Consider the following 17,851-nt stretch of genomic DNA (forward strand, 5'->3'; position numbering starts at 1 on the left):
CAAATACAGCACTTATTATCATGGCTAACATGATACTGAAACAACCTCTCCTTTGTTCTTAATCTGGCCATAATGCCTAACCAAGCAATGAATCTATGCTTGGGAAGAGACATTATATTCCATATCCCCTGTGCCCATGGCACCTGTGTTTCATCACCAGTGATCTGTTTATAAGCTGTGCTTATTGAGTAAATTCTATCCATACTCCAATGATGCATACCTAGTGATTGCAGTTCATCTTTGGTTTTACATAAGCATTTCATTATCCAACTTGCTCCTGTTGGTGGTTAAGAGGACCACCAATTAGCATTCTTAATGCATACTGAATGCACCCACCTTACCCATAGCTCATCCTTCTGAGCCCTAATATGCCATACTAGCTTCCCAACTGCAGCTATATTCCATAGTTTGATGTTTCTCGTTCCCAAACCTCCATTCTTTTTGGGAGAACATATCTTATCCCATCTGACATGGCCAATCTTCTCACTCAAAGCTTTTCCACTCCACAAGAAGTGTCTACAACATTCATTTATTTTGCTTAAAACAATCCCAAGCAAAACAAATATTTGAGCTCAATAACTATGGATGCTCATGAGAACTGAGTTGACCAATTGAGCTCTGCCAGCAAAAGACAGCTTCCTAGAGCTCCACATTCTAATTCTTTGTGTCATTTTTTCAATCAAAGCTTCACAATCTGCTGCTTTGATCTTCTTGGAGCTTATGGGTACCCCTAGATATCTGAAAGGCAGACTTTCCCTCACAAAAGCAGAAAATTGTGAGATTCTCATCATCTCATCTTCTGCTATGGTTGTGCTGCACAAAGCTGATTTGCTTTTATTTGCTTGCAATCCAGATGATTCAGTAAACAACTTAATGCCTTGGAGGAGTAGATAAGCTGATTTGCCTTCTCCCTTACAAAAAAGAAGCAAATCATCTGCCAAACATAGATGATTCATCTTCATTGCTGAGCAACCAGTGAAAAACTTAAACTCCTGCAGCTCTCCAACATATGTCAAAAGTCCATACATAGAACAAACAGCAAAGGGGACATAGGGTCCCCTTGCCTTAGCCCTCTTTTTGCTTCAAAATACCCTTCAGTACTCCCATTGATTAAGAGAGTGAATTTGGAGTAGAGATACACTCCATTATGCACTGAATGAAGTGAGTAGGAAACTTCATAGCCTCTAATAATAGTTCTTTTACAAACACCCACTCTATGGAGTCATATGCTTTCTTCAAGTCTACCTTCATCATGAGCCCTTTTACTTGGTTCCTCCTATTGCCAAATCTCTTAACCAGATCTTGACAAAGAAGAATGTTGCTGATTATACTTTTGCCATTATTAAAAGCCCCTTGGTTAGGAGAGATTACCTCAGGGAGGACTCTGCTCAGCTTTGTGCAGATCAACTTAGTGATTGTTTTATACAGCACTGAACAACAAGCAATGGGTCTAAAATCCCCCACTGCTGCTGGACATTTGATTTTAGGAATTAAGGTGATGGCAGTCACATTAATCTCTTTCAAGATCTTGCCAGATCTGAAGAAGTCCTTCACAGCCTCTATAATGTCTTGACCTATGTACTCCGAGCTTTTCTTGAAAAAACAGCTAGAGTAACCATCCATACCAGGAGCCTTATCATCAGGTATTGAAAAGAGGGCATTTTTAATTTCTTCATTTGTAAAATTCAAGGTGAGCTCCATTTGCTGCTGAGTAGACAACACACTGCCTTTTGCTATAATGGTTGGTTCAATTTTCTTCACTGCATTCCTACTACCCAACAAGGATTGGTAGTATTCCACAAAAGCTTCTAAAACTTCATCAGAAGTGTTAGCCCAGGATCCATCTTCTTTTCTTATTGTGTTGATTCTATTATGTACACGTCTAAGTTTGATACTCTGATGGAAGTGTTTTGTGTTGTCATCACCTTCTGTAAGCCATCTCACCTTGGCTTTTTTACTTAAGAAACTAGTATAGTTTCTATGAGCCACATGATAAGCTTCCCTGGCCTCCTTTTCTTGTCTTCTCAACCTCATATCTTCTGGATGATTATGCAAAACTTTCCGTGCTTCAATCATAGTGTTATAAGTCAGTGCATCTTGAACTGAAACATCACCATACTGAGTCTTGTTCAGAATCTTGAACTCTTTCTTCAATAACATCAATTTGCTAACCACTTGGAATATTTTAGTCCCTTGAACTTGTTGCTGCCACACATTACTTACAATAGTGGCAAAATCCTCAGCCAAGCACTACATATTAAAAAACCTAAAAGGCTTTTTCTTGCCCTGATCCAGAAAGGATCTAGTGATCAATGGACAATGGTCATATTCCCCTTCTGGATATATATTGTGACTTCTGAAAGAGGCTAATCTGTGAGCCATGCATCATTTCCCATTACCCTATCCAGTTTACAAAAGACCCTACTCATGTCCTCTTGCTTATTATTCCAAGTAAAAAATTGTCCACAAGCCTTTACTTCCATCATTCTACATCTGTCCATACACTCCTTCATTTCTGCAATTTCCCTTTCCCTGACAGGAAGCCCTATCCTATCTTCAGTACTCATAAGGGCATTAAAGTCACCCATGATTATCCAAGGCTCATCCCTTATATCCAGAGACACTAAGTCCTTTCATAGACTTTCTCTACCCTTCCTGTCATTCAGTCCATACACAAAAGAGATATATATTTATTATAGGAAAATATAACAGTTATTCAAGATTAGTGTTAAATTTTCCTTTTTTCAATTTGTCATATAAATAGCAAACATAACACTTATTTACAAAATGTGTTATCGAGGGGCATCACGTATATTATAAATGATTGTTATGTTTTCTCTGGCAAACATAACAATTTCGTCATGTGTTATGTTTACTTTACATTACATTGACTTGGATAACACCTCAAAACTGTTATGTAAAGCCTTATTTAACAGTTATCTTTGCCCTTTTTTGTAGTAGTGAAACACCCTAATCTAGGTGAAGATCCCCTTCCTAGTATGCTCCCGTGCACATCCAAAGATCACCTACAAAACTGCTTACTAAAAGGTAAACAGGGCAAAGCTAAATAGGAAAAAGAAAATACGCGTCAGTATAAAACTGAGTACAAAATATACTAGATAAGTAACAGATTTGTTGGTTCGTAACAATTTATATTTTCAAAAACTCCATCATTAATAATTCAAGAATAGCATTTTAAGAATAAACTTTTTCCAGCACTTTAATAATAATTGAGGAATAACCTTTGAGAGCAAACTCTTTCCAAATAACTTGGATTAAAAAAAATCTTAAAAACAATTACTCGTCTTATTACCCCTTCCTTTTCCTAAGTGCGCGAACCTCCCAAGCTAGTCATCCCATCATGGATCTATATCAAGCGGTAAAAATAATTGCCAGCAAGTGGACTTTGAAGCATGAACCCTTCTTGATGTTAATCAAGTGGTAATAATAATAATAATATGATGTGTAAATCATGAATAAACCCTTTTTGATGTTAATCAAGCGGTAATAATAATAATAATATGACTTGTAAGTCATGAATAAATCTGCTTTTATCATATGTAAACAACTTTTTGAATAGTCAAAGTTCATGAAAACCAATCAAACCCTTCATTGTAAAAACAATTTAATTTTCCAAAAAGGATAACCAAACTTTTCTATAAAAATGATTGATAAAATCATTACTTCTTTTCACTTCCAAGAGTGAATAATAAAATATTGTAACCATTTAAAATTAAATTTCTAAACCAATCCAACCATTAAATCAATATACAACTTTACCACATAAAACCACATTTCAAAAGATCAAACTACATAACATACTTTGATCATGCACAAAGAGTATAGTAGTATCTTCGCTTATTCTTATGCTTAAGCTTTCTCACAACCAACCAATAAGTAATTTATCACATGAACTTAATCATGAATTTCAACATGAATGACCTGTCATGAGCTTAATATTTTTGAATAAGAAATATGAAAATATTTTTCTTAAACCAAAGAAAATTGGAACTTCAATAAGAAATATAAATCTAGAATAGATAAGAAGAGAAAGAAGAACCTTGAAGTAAGAGAGTATGGATTCTTCAAAGTTTTTGTATGGAAAAGATGGCTTCATGTATGGGGTATTTATAGGAGTAGAATAGGTAATAATTAATTTCTAAAATTAAATAGTTCGTAACCTTCACCATAAATTAGAATATTAAACCAAGATTTCGAACCTCCATAATAATTTTGGAAGTTTATGGAAAACAAAACTCCTCTACTAACTATGAAATCCCGTCAAAAAATAAGGCCCTAAATTATTATTTTTTTGGTATTTTTGAATTTTTTTTTATTAGGATTTATAAACCAAAAGCTTAACAATCCAATTTTGGCGCCAAAAAAATTTAAAACCAAGTGAAATTACTACTTTCATCCATCTGCTTCATCCATCTGCTTCAAATCAGCATCACTCTTCTGCCGATCTTGAGCTGCCTTGATCTTTTCCATAATCACTTTCACTTGCTTCACCGTTTCTTTGACTAACTCAGGTCTAATTACCACAGTTTCACTGATATTATTCCAACAGACTGGACTTATACACTTCCGACTATATAAAACCTCAAACACAGCCATACCAATACTTGCATGATGACTGTTGTTGTAGGAAAATCCTACCAAATCCAAGAAATCCTCCCACGAACTCTAATACTCCAAAACACAAGATCTTAACATATCTTCTAAAGTTTGAATTGTTTGTTCTATTGCCCATATGTACCTGAATGAAAAACATTACTAATTACAAATTAGTTCCCAAAGCCTTCTGCAAACTCTGCCAAAAGCTGGATACGAACCGTGAATCACGATCTGAAACAATATCCTTAGGCACACCATGATATTTCACCCCCCACTTCACAAATACTTTAGCCAATTGATCCATTGACCAAGTACTCTTCATAGGTATGAAAGTTGCGGATTTAGTTAAACGATCTACCACTACCTAAATTGTATCATTTCCAGCCTTAGTCCCTGGTAATGCAGACACAAAATCCATTGATATACAATCCCATTTCCAACTCGGAAGATCCATAAGCTGAATCTTTCCTTAAGGCCTATTGTGCTCAAACTTGACCTATAATCTCTGGATGGATGGCAGCAGAGAATACACAGTGAAGCAAGGCTACAATTGGCTCAGGGGAGATCAAGACACTGTAAGGTGGAAGCATTGGGTCTGGAATCCAATCAATATCCCTAAACACTCATTTATAGCATGGCTAGCTATGCTGGGCAGGCTTAGAACAAGAGAAAAGCTGCAGCAAGCTGGAATCTGTCAAGATGCTTCATGCCTCCTATGTCAGCAGGGGCAAGACTCTTGTGCTCACTTATTCTTTCAATGCCATTTCAGTCAAGAAGTATGCAAGGGCATTATGAATTGGCTTCACTTGAGAATGTCTGCTCAAGAAAGTATTTACCATCACTGGAGGAAGTGGAGGAGAAAGTTTAGAAGCAAAGTACAACAACAAGTAGCTTATGCTTGTTTAGCTGCTACTGTGTATCATATTTGGAGAGCTAGAAATAATGCTCTTTGGGAAGCTTCAGTCTGGAGACTTGTTGTAGTCGTCAAGAAAATTCAACTTGATATATGTATTAGAGTGAAGAGTAAGCTTAGTCATAACTGGAAGGACAGTGATCAACTTTGGTTAGCTGAGCTAGCTAGATAACAATGTTATTGCTGGTTGATGTAATGAGTCTGCTTTAGCTGGTTTGGTAACTCTTAGGATTTTGGTTGTTTGATGTAGGGGTTGGGTTTTGTTGGGGGTGTTTTTGTTGTGTTGGTTATCTGCTTGTTTGTAGCTGGTGTTTAATTGCTATTTGGTAATAATATTTCTTACATTTTTACCAAAAAAATAATTAAAGAAACAATTAGAGGAGTTGTTACAGAAAGGGTACATTAGACAAAGTGTATCTCCATGGGGAGCCCCTGCCGTGGTTTTCTCGAAGATAGATTTGAGATCAGGATACCATCAAATAAGGATTGATGATGAAGATATTCCTAAAACGGCGTTTATAACAAGATATAGTTATTACGAGTTTGTGATAATGCCTTTTGGGCTAACGAATACCCAGTCCGCATTTATGGATTTAATGCAGAGATATATTAAGGCTTATTTAGATCAATTCGTAGTGGTCTTTATTGATGATATACTAGTGTATTCTAAGAATAAAAGAGACCACAAGTTAAATTCTGTATTTTTATGGGAAATATTTCAAGTTTCGAAGGCGAAACTTCTTTTAAGAGGGGTAGAATGTAATAGCCCTAAGAAAACCTAACTCTAAAGCCTGATTATGTGTTAAAGCATGAGATTATATTAAAGTAACTAGAGAGTAGTCTAACTAAGTATTTCTTATTATATTGTGTTTAATTAGTTAACTTATATGTTTTACATGAGTTATATGATTAATTCATATAGGATTATAGGATTCTAAGGTTCTAGATGGAAGATCGTTACTTGGAACTGTCAGTTATGCTAAGTTTCATTTGGTTTTAGTGCTTAAAGTAGATTAAAATACTCTCCAACACCATAGGAGGACAAAAGTGGGTAAGATCTACCATTCTTATTGGTTAAAAAGGCTTTGAAAACCAATAGATAAGTTAGAAAGCCCTTGAGAGCCTTAAACATTAAGATTGTAAAAATCATATAGAGATTGTTTTATCGGGTAACGATGAACTTCAAGTTACATAGCCTTTCAAAGTTGAATCCAAGCTCATAATCTAACCAAACTTGATATATGACATGCTTCGGAGGTCTTAAGGTTAAAATGGTCATTTATGCCCAAGACTAATGTGGCTCAATAGGGTAAATTGCTTACATAGTAAAAAAAACTGGCCAGTTGAAATTACAGCTCAGACCTATGATCAAAGAAAGCTACTTAGCAGCTACTTAATTGTCAATCTCTCAAAACCCTTTGTATGCATGCAAGCCCACACCTAAAGCTAACACCTCAAGTAAGAAACTCCCAGAGATACCCAAAAATCGACTTTGCCCAGAACCCATTTCCCTCCTTCCTAGGTACCGCCAGAACATACTATAAAAGCTTGTTCTGGGTTTTCGTCTCTCTTCTCTTGTTTCTTCCTCTTGGACACCCACTTTTTTATAAATATATCTCATCTAGACATCCATAAAAAGTAGTTCAAGCTTTGGTTTCATTCTTTAAACCTTAAAATCATATAGAAAACCTTGCTCAAAGATCACATAAGTTGTTGTTAGTTCAACAGATTACACCTCGTGTGTTTAAGCTTAGTTTTTCATATCTAAAAGCTTGTTTAAACTAATATTTAGCATTTTATACATTAAGGGATCCTGTATGAGTACATATTCAATTGGATTAAGAAGTTTCGTTGAGTTAAGTATCTTTAGTGAAGGTACACACTTAATTTGGTTTTAACCTAGAGATTTTTATACCTAGAGTTAGTTGATTATTTCTTTCTAGTGTAAAGCATGTTTATGAAATGAATTTACTAATGATGTGTATCTTATTATGTGTATATTGAGTATATAACATGGATATAGCATGCTAAGGTTCATTGGAGATGTTGTATTTGACCTAAACAACACTTATACACTAAGTCATTACGAATATGCTTCTAAATGGAATGTGTTTAGTACACGGACTTGTGTAGTAATGGCTAATAAGTAATCTCTCGATAAAACGCATGTTTAAATGTTATTTAAGTATGTAAGACATAATTGGTTAAGTTCAATTAAACTTATTACATTAAAAACTAGATTCAAGTAAGAAAATCCTAATTTTTATCAACTATCAAAGTAAGGGTAATTGAAAAGAGTTCATAAGAATTCTGAGTATTAACGATGAGTTGATAAGAATTCTGGTTATTGAGGATTGAAGTATGAATCATGAAATATCTTAAATTACAAATATGATAGTGAGATGTGAACATGTAACCGAGTTAGGGTGTGTAGAGTTCCTAATGGTTGTCTTCCAGGAAGGGCGAATTCCTGGCGTTATAGGACATGTTCGGTTTAAGTGTTGCAAGCAGAACAGTAAAAGGTAGGGTGATGACCCTGAACAGTTTGGAGACAGCTGGTACAGCATGGTACCCCTCTCCATTCGAGTTTATGCCAAACGATTTAATTTCATGAAACTGTAATAACTGAGTTGAATGTGACTATTTGTTATTATAACTATGTGTTAGTTTTCAAAATACAGCTAAACTTGTGTTTTGTATTTTATAGTGTGTACTCAGCTTTGCTGATTGTTTTGTCATTTCTGTAGCATGTCACTTGGTGGGTGGCAGAGTCTGATTTTGATGCAGGTTGGTACGATGATGTATGATGAAGGTGTTTACTTTTGTAATAACTTTTCATAATGTAAATTTTGTAATGACTTCTATATACATATATTTACATAGTTAAGCAAGTGATATACTACTGAACTTTAGTCACGTTTTGGTGTATGTAATCTAGGAGTTGCTATAAGAACAACTTTGTAAGTATTAAGTAACGTATTGAAGTGTGTTTTGAAGTATTTCGATATTCTCTTTCTTATAAATTAAGAATGTCATGGTAATAGTCCAAATCTTATCTTGATGACGCTTCCGTTGTAATTAAACTATGTTGATTGAGATTACTAGGGGTTTGGTATGTTACACCACCATTGGGCTTAGGCTTCTTATCTCCACATTATTGATTCCCATTGCTGTTATACTTCCTCTTTTCCCGGAGGAGGTCCCTTCACGCTCTCTTCCTTTAACCCTTTCTCAAACCTTTGGGCCTTCAAAGTCTCATATGGTACTATCTCAGGTGCGAACTTTGTTAACTCCAAAAATTTGCTATAATACTCATTAACAGACATGGTCCCCATACTCATATTGGTGAACTCCATAGCCTTTTGCTTCCTTAAGTACGCAGGGTAAAACTTAGTCCTCAAGCCATCTTTAAAATAAATCGTTTTACCTTAAGTCCGGATCCACTAAAAGATCATCTTCCCTTTGTTTCCATCAGAGGTCTGCCTCATCTCTCTAATAATTCTAAGGTTTCTAGGACACCCCATGGCATCAAAAAGCTTAGTGAATTCTCAGATCCAGTTTTCTGAGCTACCTGGGTCCTCTTTCCCATGGTAAGTCGGAGGTTTGACTTCTGCTACTCTCTTAAAGACCTCACCAAAACTATCGGTCTCACTATGCTTGGTTGCTTGATTAGCTATCACCTGCTCAATGTTTTCAATTATATATGCTAGCCTTTTACCCATATAACTCATACTCTTTCTCCTTCTTTTCAGTTTGCTAGAACTACGAGTGTTTGAGGACAAATCTCAACTAACATTCATAATATAGTTGTGTAACTACCAATTAATTCCATAAACAAGTAAGTATAACTAGTTCAAAACATAGCAATCACATATTTCATATATCATGGCCTAATATTGGGCATTATACATAATAACTACTAGAACATTTGAGTGTATCAAAATATTCTTAAGACAACTAAGCCGCTTTATGGCCAAAACAAAACTATATATGTCTACAATTACTGGAGACTTCAAACTCCGGGTAGTCTGCCTCAATAATATTCTCTAACTCGTCAATTGCCATATAATCATATTGGCCTGGGTATTCTCGAGAGGTAAAAAAAATAATACACATAATACTACTATTTTGCTAGTTAACGCAACATGACTTTCTTGCTTATCCCATACATAGAAAATAACAAAACGTTTTCCTCTACTTCCAACAACAATCATATCAAAGCAAGAATAATTGAGATATTATAAGAACAACATCATAAAAGTAATACTAACATATGATAATTAGACATGGTCCAAGATTTGTAGTAGATTCACCACTATGACTTCAAATATTTATTTCAAAACTTTTAAAGTGTACTTGATTTCAAGATATAGAATACCCAAGATGATTATAGCTCCCAGGTAAGGAAGTTACCCATAATGTCGATGAGAGCCTTCCTAATCTTATACAGAGCTTGTCACCGCAACATATTTACACCCTTCATCTTTCCAAACTAATATATATATATACACACACACACACACACACACACACACACACACATACACCTTTTTGTGTCACTAGTAAGATGCATCTATACAAATCGTCAAAAAGAAAAAAAAAAATTAAACTTAACAACACCAATTTATAATTCAAAGGTGAAACTCTATATCCCCATGTTATGCCTACCCATCAATTTTAATGTTCAACTTTTATCTTTTCAAGACCTTAAAAGCTTATACCACTTTGGCTATCCCACATCGAAAATTGAAGAGAATGAAACCTTCTTTACATGGAGGTTGACACCTCAACCTAGTAGAGGCCTTTTGGGTAGTATTTATGTCCAGCACCAAAGCAAGTCCTTATGGGCTAGTGCTTAAAGAGGACAATATCTACTAGTGGGCTCCTGAACACCTACGGGTGTTACAGATGTTATTTGAGTCAGGGTCCATTCGGGTGTCCTATAGTGTCTACAGGGACGCAAACTCCTTAAATAAGGGGAGAAGGTGCCTAACATCTTGGCTATCCCACATCGGAAGTTGAGGAGAACGAAGCCTTCTTTATATGGGGGTTAACACCTCAACCTAATAGAGGCCTTTTGGGTCAGATTTCGCTCCTGCACCAAAGCATATCCTTGTGGGTTAGTGTCCAAACAGGACAATATATACTAGTGGGCTCCTAAACACCTAGGGGTGTTGCAATCACTAACATGTAAAATAAGAAGTTTTATATTCCCTATTAAATTAGGGATTTATTATATTATTTGTTTATAAAAATATTTAGATGATGATAACATGGACAATAATTGGACTTTTTTTCTAAAACATTTTGTTTAAATAAAGCAGTTATCTGTAGGCTATGTTTTTAGTGATTTTTTTTCTTAAATGCGTTATTTTTTCCCTAGTTGCCATATATGTTAGTTTTTCAATGTGCATGCTAGAAATAATATATCAGCTAAATATGTTATTAAGGTAAGGAGTAAGATTAAGGAAATAATATATTGGCTAATATTTTGTCCTCCATACAAGCTAATTTCAGTTTCGTAATTTAGAAATTGAAACTAAAATGGACAGGTAATAATTAACATATCAAATACCAATGTGAATGTTGGATATTACATAAAACGAAATCAACTGAGCATTTGTTGGCAGTTTGGACACTCAACACAACACAGTCACGTGACGGGCTGTGTAATGTCACTTCACTAAATTGCAAAGTGCAATAATGAGCTTAGTTGGAGTGGCCCAATTCACCACTGCATATAAATAAGAAGTCCTTATTTAGTCTATTTTTGTCCTTTTAAAAAACAAGTATTCTCTGCATCTCTAAGAGCACTCCCAATGGTGATGGGTTTCATCACCAAATTTTCCTACTTACTCATGTTTTGATCATTTCATGATCAAATGTATCACCTCCACCCCACTCATGAACAAAAAAAACCATCAAACTCCACTTTATCTCTCCTACTTTTCACTACCCCACCTCAACTTTCTCTCTCCTATTTCTCTTTCCTACTTCAATAAATAATATAATTTACATATTAAAAATAAAAATGAATCATCTTATGATTACTTAAAATTATAATAATTAATTACCAAAATTAATTATCATTATTGGGTTATTAGTAAAATAATAATTAATTACAAAAAATTAATTATTATTATCGCATGGCGGGTAAAATAATAATTACTTACGATAATGTAATTATAATTATCGCGTATTAAGTCCAGAAAAATTATTATTATCGGATAATTACTTTCATTAGTCGATGATTAATTACTAGTAATCGAAAACGCAACATCAATCCATTAACAACAATCAAAAGATGATTACACACGCAGAAATGAAAGCACAACTAGAGGCAAATCTGATTAAAGCACAACTAACAACCCCTACGTCCATAGCATTTCCAAATATTTTCAATCAAATCTGATTTTAGAGCTAGGTGAACATGTTTGTCACGCACCGCTTCCCTTTTTGTGAAGTAGAGCTCCATGTCAAACGGACGTTCGACATTGTACACGAAAGGCTCATCTTCTTCTGAAGTGGCGCTTGTACTAGCTCTTTGCTGCGGGCGATCAGCGATGAACTCGGATGGATCAGTATAATTAAGAAATTGTGTCGTTCATCTTCGACTATCACGTTGTGCATGATGATGCAAGCCTTCATGATAATATGCATTGCGTCCTCGTCCCATACGAGAGAGGGATGTCGTACAATTGCGAATCGAGATTGCAAGACTCCGAATGCGCGCTCAACGTCTTTACGAGCTGCCGCTTGATGTTGCGCAAATAGTCTATGCTTGTCGGTTTGTGGAAGAGTAATACCTTGAATGAAAGCAGCCCATTGTGGATATATGCCATCAGTGAGGTAGTAGCCCATGTTGTATTGATGACCATTAACCGTGAAATTAACCGGTGGCGCTCGGCCTTGCATGACATCATCAAAAACATCGGAACGATGTAGAATATTTAGGTCGTTACACGAACCAGGGATGCCAAAGAAGGCGTGCCAAATCCAAAGATCTTGTGACGCAACGGCTTCAAGTGCAAGGGTTGCTTTACCACTTCGGCCTTGGTATTGCGCTTTCCATGCTGCTGGACAGTTTTTCCACTCCCAATGCATGCAGTCAATGCTTCCGATCATACCAGGGAACCCACGTCGCTCACCATTTTGAAGGAGTCTCTGCAAATCAGATTCGGTCGGTCTCCTTAGGTACTCCTCACCGAAAATTTTGATAACCCCTTCTGAGAATCTTATGAGGGATGTTCTTGCAGTGGTTTCGCCCATACGTAGATATTCATCTACTTGATCAGCCGCCATCCCGTAGGCTAACATCCTCAATGCTGCCGTACATTTCTGAAGTGGTGACAAGCCTAGTTCCCCCTTTGCATCCCTTCGTAGCTCAAACCACGTGTCGTTCTCCTCTACAGCATTCTTTATTCGCAAAAACAAGTGCTTTTGCATGCGAAATCTACGACGAAATATTCGACTGTTGTACACAGGATGTTCAGCAAAGTAGTCATTGTATAGGCGTTGATGACCTTCTTCATGCCCTCTTCGGACCCTGATAACAACATCTCCATTTTCGTCGACCACCCTACGACGTCGTCGGGGTGGCCTTTCAGGAGTTGGCATCACAAAATTAGCGAATTCAGTTACCATATAATTGTCGATCATGGCGTCTACTTCTTCAAATTGTTGTCTTCTCTTCTCATCATCATCATTAGATTCAGAGGAAGAGGATCTGTTAAAGAGACGATAAGACATGTTGATGGTGTTTGATGTATATGTATTTTATGTGAGTAAGGTGTGATGGTCTTGTTTCGAAGTCATGGTAGTTATAGAGCTTTCCAAGCAAATGATGTCCACAAATTTTCCCAACACTGTATCCATGTGAATTCTGCATGTTTGTACAATTCATAATTTAAAGTATGAATAGACAAGTCTATACTTTGTGTCTCATAAAGTCAGTGACATTATGACTGTTATTTTTGACTAGTCTTTTCAGGATATTGAGAATCATTATTACTTTTAAATGCAAAATAAATGCATGAGAGTCTCACCACAAACACATTTTACATTACATAATATCGAAATTACATAATACAACCACAATAGCTTTAATATAAAGGTACATGAGCAAGTGATAACCAATAACAAAAACAAACAAAAACAATAAACAAAAACAATAAGAACCAATTACAACGGTAATTGGCAACAATTTTACATAATTAAAATGACAAACTAACTTGTCCATTAATCGTCCTGATTTCCATAAATTTCTTGCATCAACTTGTTCTTGAAAGCCTCTTCCTGTTGACTAAGGTTAGATCTTGCAAGCAACGTCTGTAGCATATCCCATTTTATTTTCAGATTTTGAGCTTTGATATGTTGCTTCTCTAATTCCAACTGCTCAGCCCTACGCCTTTCTCTAGCCTTTTCGAACTCTAACTTCTCCTTTTGTAAGTTAATATCTACACCTCTCATTTCAGCATGTAATTTGAGATTCTCACCCAAACTCATAGCAACTTCCTCAGAGCATGATGAGGTGGCTTTCCCTTTGAACTTCTTTGCTTTAGCTTGTTTCACCCCACCGGTCGAACAATACCCCAGACATAAAGGCCCTACCACCAGTAGAATCATCGTCTACAGCAACTTCATCATCCTCATCAAGCCTTACCCTTTTGCCGCTTCCGCTACTATCCGGGTCAGATTCTTGGGTAATGTTGGTTTCCTCGTCCCTTAGACTCTTTGGGAGGTACCTCCGAATCCTAGTTTTCCATTTTGGGTAAAGGAACAGGCTCTCAAATGCTTTCTCGTAGATGAAATTGCAATTTTCATGACGTCTCCACATAATATGTGCTTCGCGCCTAACATCATCATCAACCTGGCCACTCTTTTTGACCCTTGCCACTTCCTCGAGGTACCCAACCCACTTCAGCACATCTTTAGCCATCCGGGACCAACGACTCCTTATAGAATTAGGAGTTCTTTCCGGTAATTCATGAGGTCGTGATTGTCTAGCCAATTCATAAGATGCAAAAACTTTCCTCCAGAGTTCTGCTCCTGTTTGGTTTGTTCCAATAGTAGCATCAGTGCAATGTTCCATGTAGCAAGAAATAACAGCCTCCTCCTCTCTTACCGACCAACTCATGTTTGCTGCAGCTGCTTTTGTAGTGGCATTGGGAGTCTTCTTCTTTTTGGATCTCACCACCACTGGCGGAGTTAAGATCGGCTCTATCGTCGTTGGATGTGTTTCTTCTACATCATCATCTTCCTCACGCAACACTTCATTACTGCTACCTTGACCCCCAACAACTCCAAAATATGGTTGTGTAGAATTATTATCAGCGTATGAATCTTGTACTGAGGTATGATAGCTCTGACTCTCATTGAAATTTTGGGATATATCTTGGTGAAAGGAAGGTGTAGGATTTAGCTACTAGAATTATGTTGAAAATTTGAAGGAATTGCCCTCATCATTTGCATCAACACTTGAAAATTGGGATGAGAAGCAAATTCTGGATCAAAATTTAAATTATTTTCGTTCCCTTGAAAGTTAGGATTGTTAGGATCCATGACTAATGTCTTTCGGGTTAATAATAACAACAACAACAACAATAATAATAATAATAATAATAATAATAATAATAATAATAATAATAATAATAATAATAATAATAATAATAATAATAATAATAATAATAATAATAATAATAATAATAATAATAATAATAATAATAATAATAACACCAAGTGATATTACTAATAATACTAATAATACTAATAATAACGAAAAATACAATATTACTAATAATAATATAAAATAATAATAAAAAACAACAACAACACAATTGTGAACTTTGGTAATTTTATTTAGAGAGAGGAGGATTAAAGATTTTTTTTTAGTAAAACAAGGTAAATATATTTATTAGAAAATATGTTTTTTTTTCCTCTTTTTAGGTGAGGAGGAGAAGGTAAAAAATTATAGAGAAAAATGATGTATAAATATTTTTAGAGAGAGAAAGGTGAGGAGGAGAAGTGTTTTTTTTTTTTGTTCTGAAATTATCAATATGGGTATCATTTTATAGAGGGGAAAAAATATGAATTTTGGTATTTTTTTTTTTTTTTTGAAATACGAATTTTCTGGGAAATTCCGTGGAAATTTCCACGAAATTTCCCAAAAAGAGCACAGCAGCAGCCACGTGGCAGCTTGCCACTGGCTGGCTGTGTGTGACTAAGCTTATTTTTCCTTCCTTTCACACGGCTCATTTGTTGATGGGTTTGCTCACATGGTGATGGATGACAAAATATGTCATTTGGTGATGGGTTTTCTCTCACCATTGGGAAGCATGCTTTTTTTGTTCAGCCCAAATTTGCTGATTTTGGTGATGAGTTATGTCACCATTGGGAGTGCTCTAAATGACATGACAAACCTAAAACAAAACACAACTATGTTTAAGTAAAAATAGGGTGGCCTGTTACAGACAAGCGTCCCAGATTGTCCCCTCCTAAAGGTATGTGATTCACTACCTTCATGCTTCTTGTTGTTTACTTGTGCTGCTTTGATTTCTCAGCTTTATCCTACAATGTTGTTTTTAACTTATATGATTTGTTACATTAAAAAATCTTAAATTTAAATTCTTGTTTTGTCATTTCTCTGATTTTTTAGCATAAAATATAATAGAATCAATTTTTTATATAGCTGCAAAAACAATCCAAGGTGTTACGGTGTTATTATTAACTAGAGATAAGATGAATTTTTCGTTTCACCATATACCCTTGATAATTTTTTTTTACACCATATACCCTTTCAACTTTCCAAATTCACCATATACCCCTCACAAACTATACAATAGCATTTATTGCCCTTTTGGTTAACAGACGTTAACTTGCCGTTAGTGTTTTATTACAAGTTTACCATTACATTTGGGCGTCATTGTGGTTATGTTGGAGGTTGGAGTATTAACAGTTAACAAAAAAAAACCACGTACGCCAACTCATTCCTCTCTTCTTTAACCCTCTGTTTTACTAGAGCTTAGGCATCCAGGCAAAACGTAAAATCTCTAACCCATTTTGCGAAATATACACACTAGTTTGTGCACAATTGTGAGAGGTTCATTCCAGAAGCAAAATTTCTTCTTGGGTCATGTTGAGGAGGGAAATAACGCGGATTTGCTGAGTTGCGAAACTTGGTTTGAAGTTGAAAATTTTCAAGGCTCCTACTTTTGGAATTTTTCTGGTTGGGGTTTTCTCAGTTTTGGGGTTTCTTTGTAGGGTTTTTTATTGAAGAATTTCTTTAGTTAATCATAGCAAAAAATTTGAATTTTTGTTCCATTCATTCAAATGTATTATGCTTATGTATGTTGGAATTTTGTTGGGGTGTTCTTCATTTGGTTAAGGTGGCTTCTATTTGGTTGCTTGTGTATTATAACAATAAGGATTTTGATGTGAGGGTTGAAGACACGGACTTGTGTCACTTGATGGGGTTGTATGAGGATGTAATGGAGGAGTCAGTTGAATAGGATGTGTATCTACCTAAGGCATTTAGGTTACTTGTCCATAATCCTAGGAGTAATAGGAAAATGGAGATTGAGAGTATTATGGACTTGGGCAGGGTTTGGTCTTCCGGAAGGGGAACAAACACCATTGAGATGTGGGTGGAGGAAACAAACAACCTTGGGATAGTATTTAGGTCATATGTTCAATTAAGAGAACAATATGAGAAGGAAAAACTGTAGAATATAAGGAGAGTTCAAGAGATTCTACGAAAAGAGAAGGAAGAGGAAGAAAGGAGGCAAACACAGGAAGAGAGAAGAAGGAAAGAAGTGAAAGAGGAGAGGGAAGATGAGGAGGCAAGGAGTTTCCTGTGCCCATACTATTTGTGGATGATGTGAAAATATGTGAGTACATGAAGGTGTTTGAAATTGAGGGGCCTGATGAGTATTGTCTAGGTCCTTCTCAACCCACTGCCTCACCTAGCAAATAACCTACTCAACACTACTTCACCTACCAAACACCCTACACCACCACATTCACCTACCAAACAGCCTACACCACCACATTCACCTACCAAACAACCTACACCACCAACACCTTCACCCACCAAACAACATACACCACCTCATTCTCCATCCAAAGCTCATACACCACCTCATTCACCACCCACAGCTTATACACCACCAACACCTCATTCACCACCCGCAACTTATACACCACCACCACCTCATTCACCTCTAACACAACCAACACCACCTCATTCACCTCTAACACAACCAACACCACCTCATTCACCTCTGAGAGACCTAACATCACCACCTCAGTCACGTACCCCATTCC

The 17,851-nt window shown here is 36.0% G+C and overlaps 4 protein-coding genes across 4 annotated transcripts; 1 reads left to right on the forward strand and 3 right to left on the reverse strand.

Moving 5' to 3' along the window:
• Positions 1 to 1,110: 1,110 nt before the first annotated feature.
• LOC104883583 (uncharacterized) lies at positions 1,111 to 2,588 on the reverse strand. The gene is made up of 2 exons (XM_010668126.1): positions 2,400 to 2,588; positions 1,111 to 2,250 (listed from the first exon to the last, which is right to left on the reverse strand). Exons 1-2 carry the CDS (start codon positions 2,586 to 2,588, stop codon positions 1,111 to 1,113), a joined length of 1,329 nt encoding a protein of 442 aa, XP_010666428.1.
• A 2,538-nt stretch (positions 2,589 to 5,126) lies between these two features.
• LOC104883582 (uncharacterized) lies at positions 5,127 to 5,702 on the forward strand. Its single transcript, XM_010668125.1, has one exon. The coding sequence runs from the start codon at positions 5,127 to 5,129 to the stop codon at positions 5,700 to 5,702; it is 576 nt and encodes a 191-aa protein (XP_010666427.1).
• A 6,248-nt stretch (positions 5,703 to 11,950) lies between these two features.
• LOC104883581 (uncharacterized) lies at positions 11,951 to 14,096 on the reverse strand. The gene has a single exon (XM_019247408.3). The coding sequence runs from the start codon at positions 13,277 to 13,279 to the stop codon at positions 11,951 to 11,953; it is 1,329 nt and encodes a 442-aa protein (XP_019102953.3). The 5' UTR covers positions 13,280 to 14,096.
• On the reverse strand, positions 14,088 to 17,848 carry LOC104883580 (uncharacterized). Its single transcript, XM_057392936.1, has 2 exons — positions 17,609 to 17,848; positions 14,088 to 14,951 (listed from the first exon to the last, which is right to left on the reverse strand). The coding sequence occupies exons 1-2, from the start codon at positions 17,846 to 17,848 to the stop codon at positions 14,088 to 14,090; spliced, it is 1,104 nt and encodes a 367-aa protein (XP_057248919.1).
• Between the last annotated feature and the right edge of the window lie 3 nt (positions 17,849 to 17,851).

This window comes from Beta vulgaris, chromosome 2 (genome assembly GCF_026745355.1).
Source record: "Beta vulgaris subsp. vulgaris cultivar EL10 chromosome 2, EL10.2, whole genome shotgun sequence".
Lineage (NCBI taxonomy): Eukaryota > Viridiplantae > Streptophyta > Magnoliopsida > Caryophyllales > Amaranthaceae > Beta > Beta vulgaris.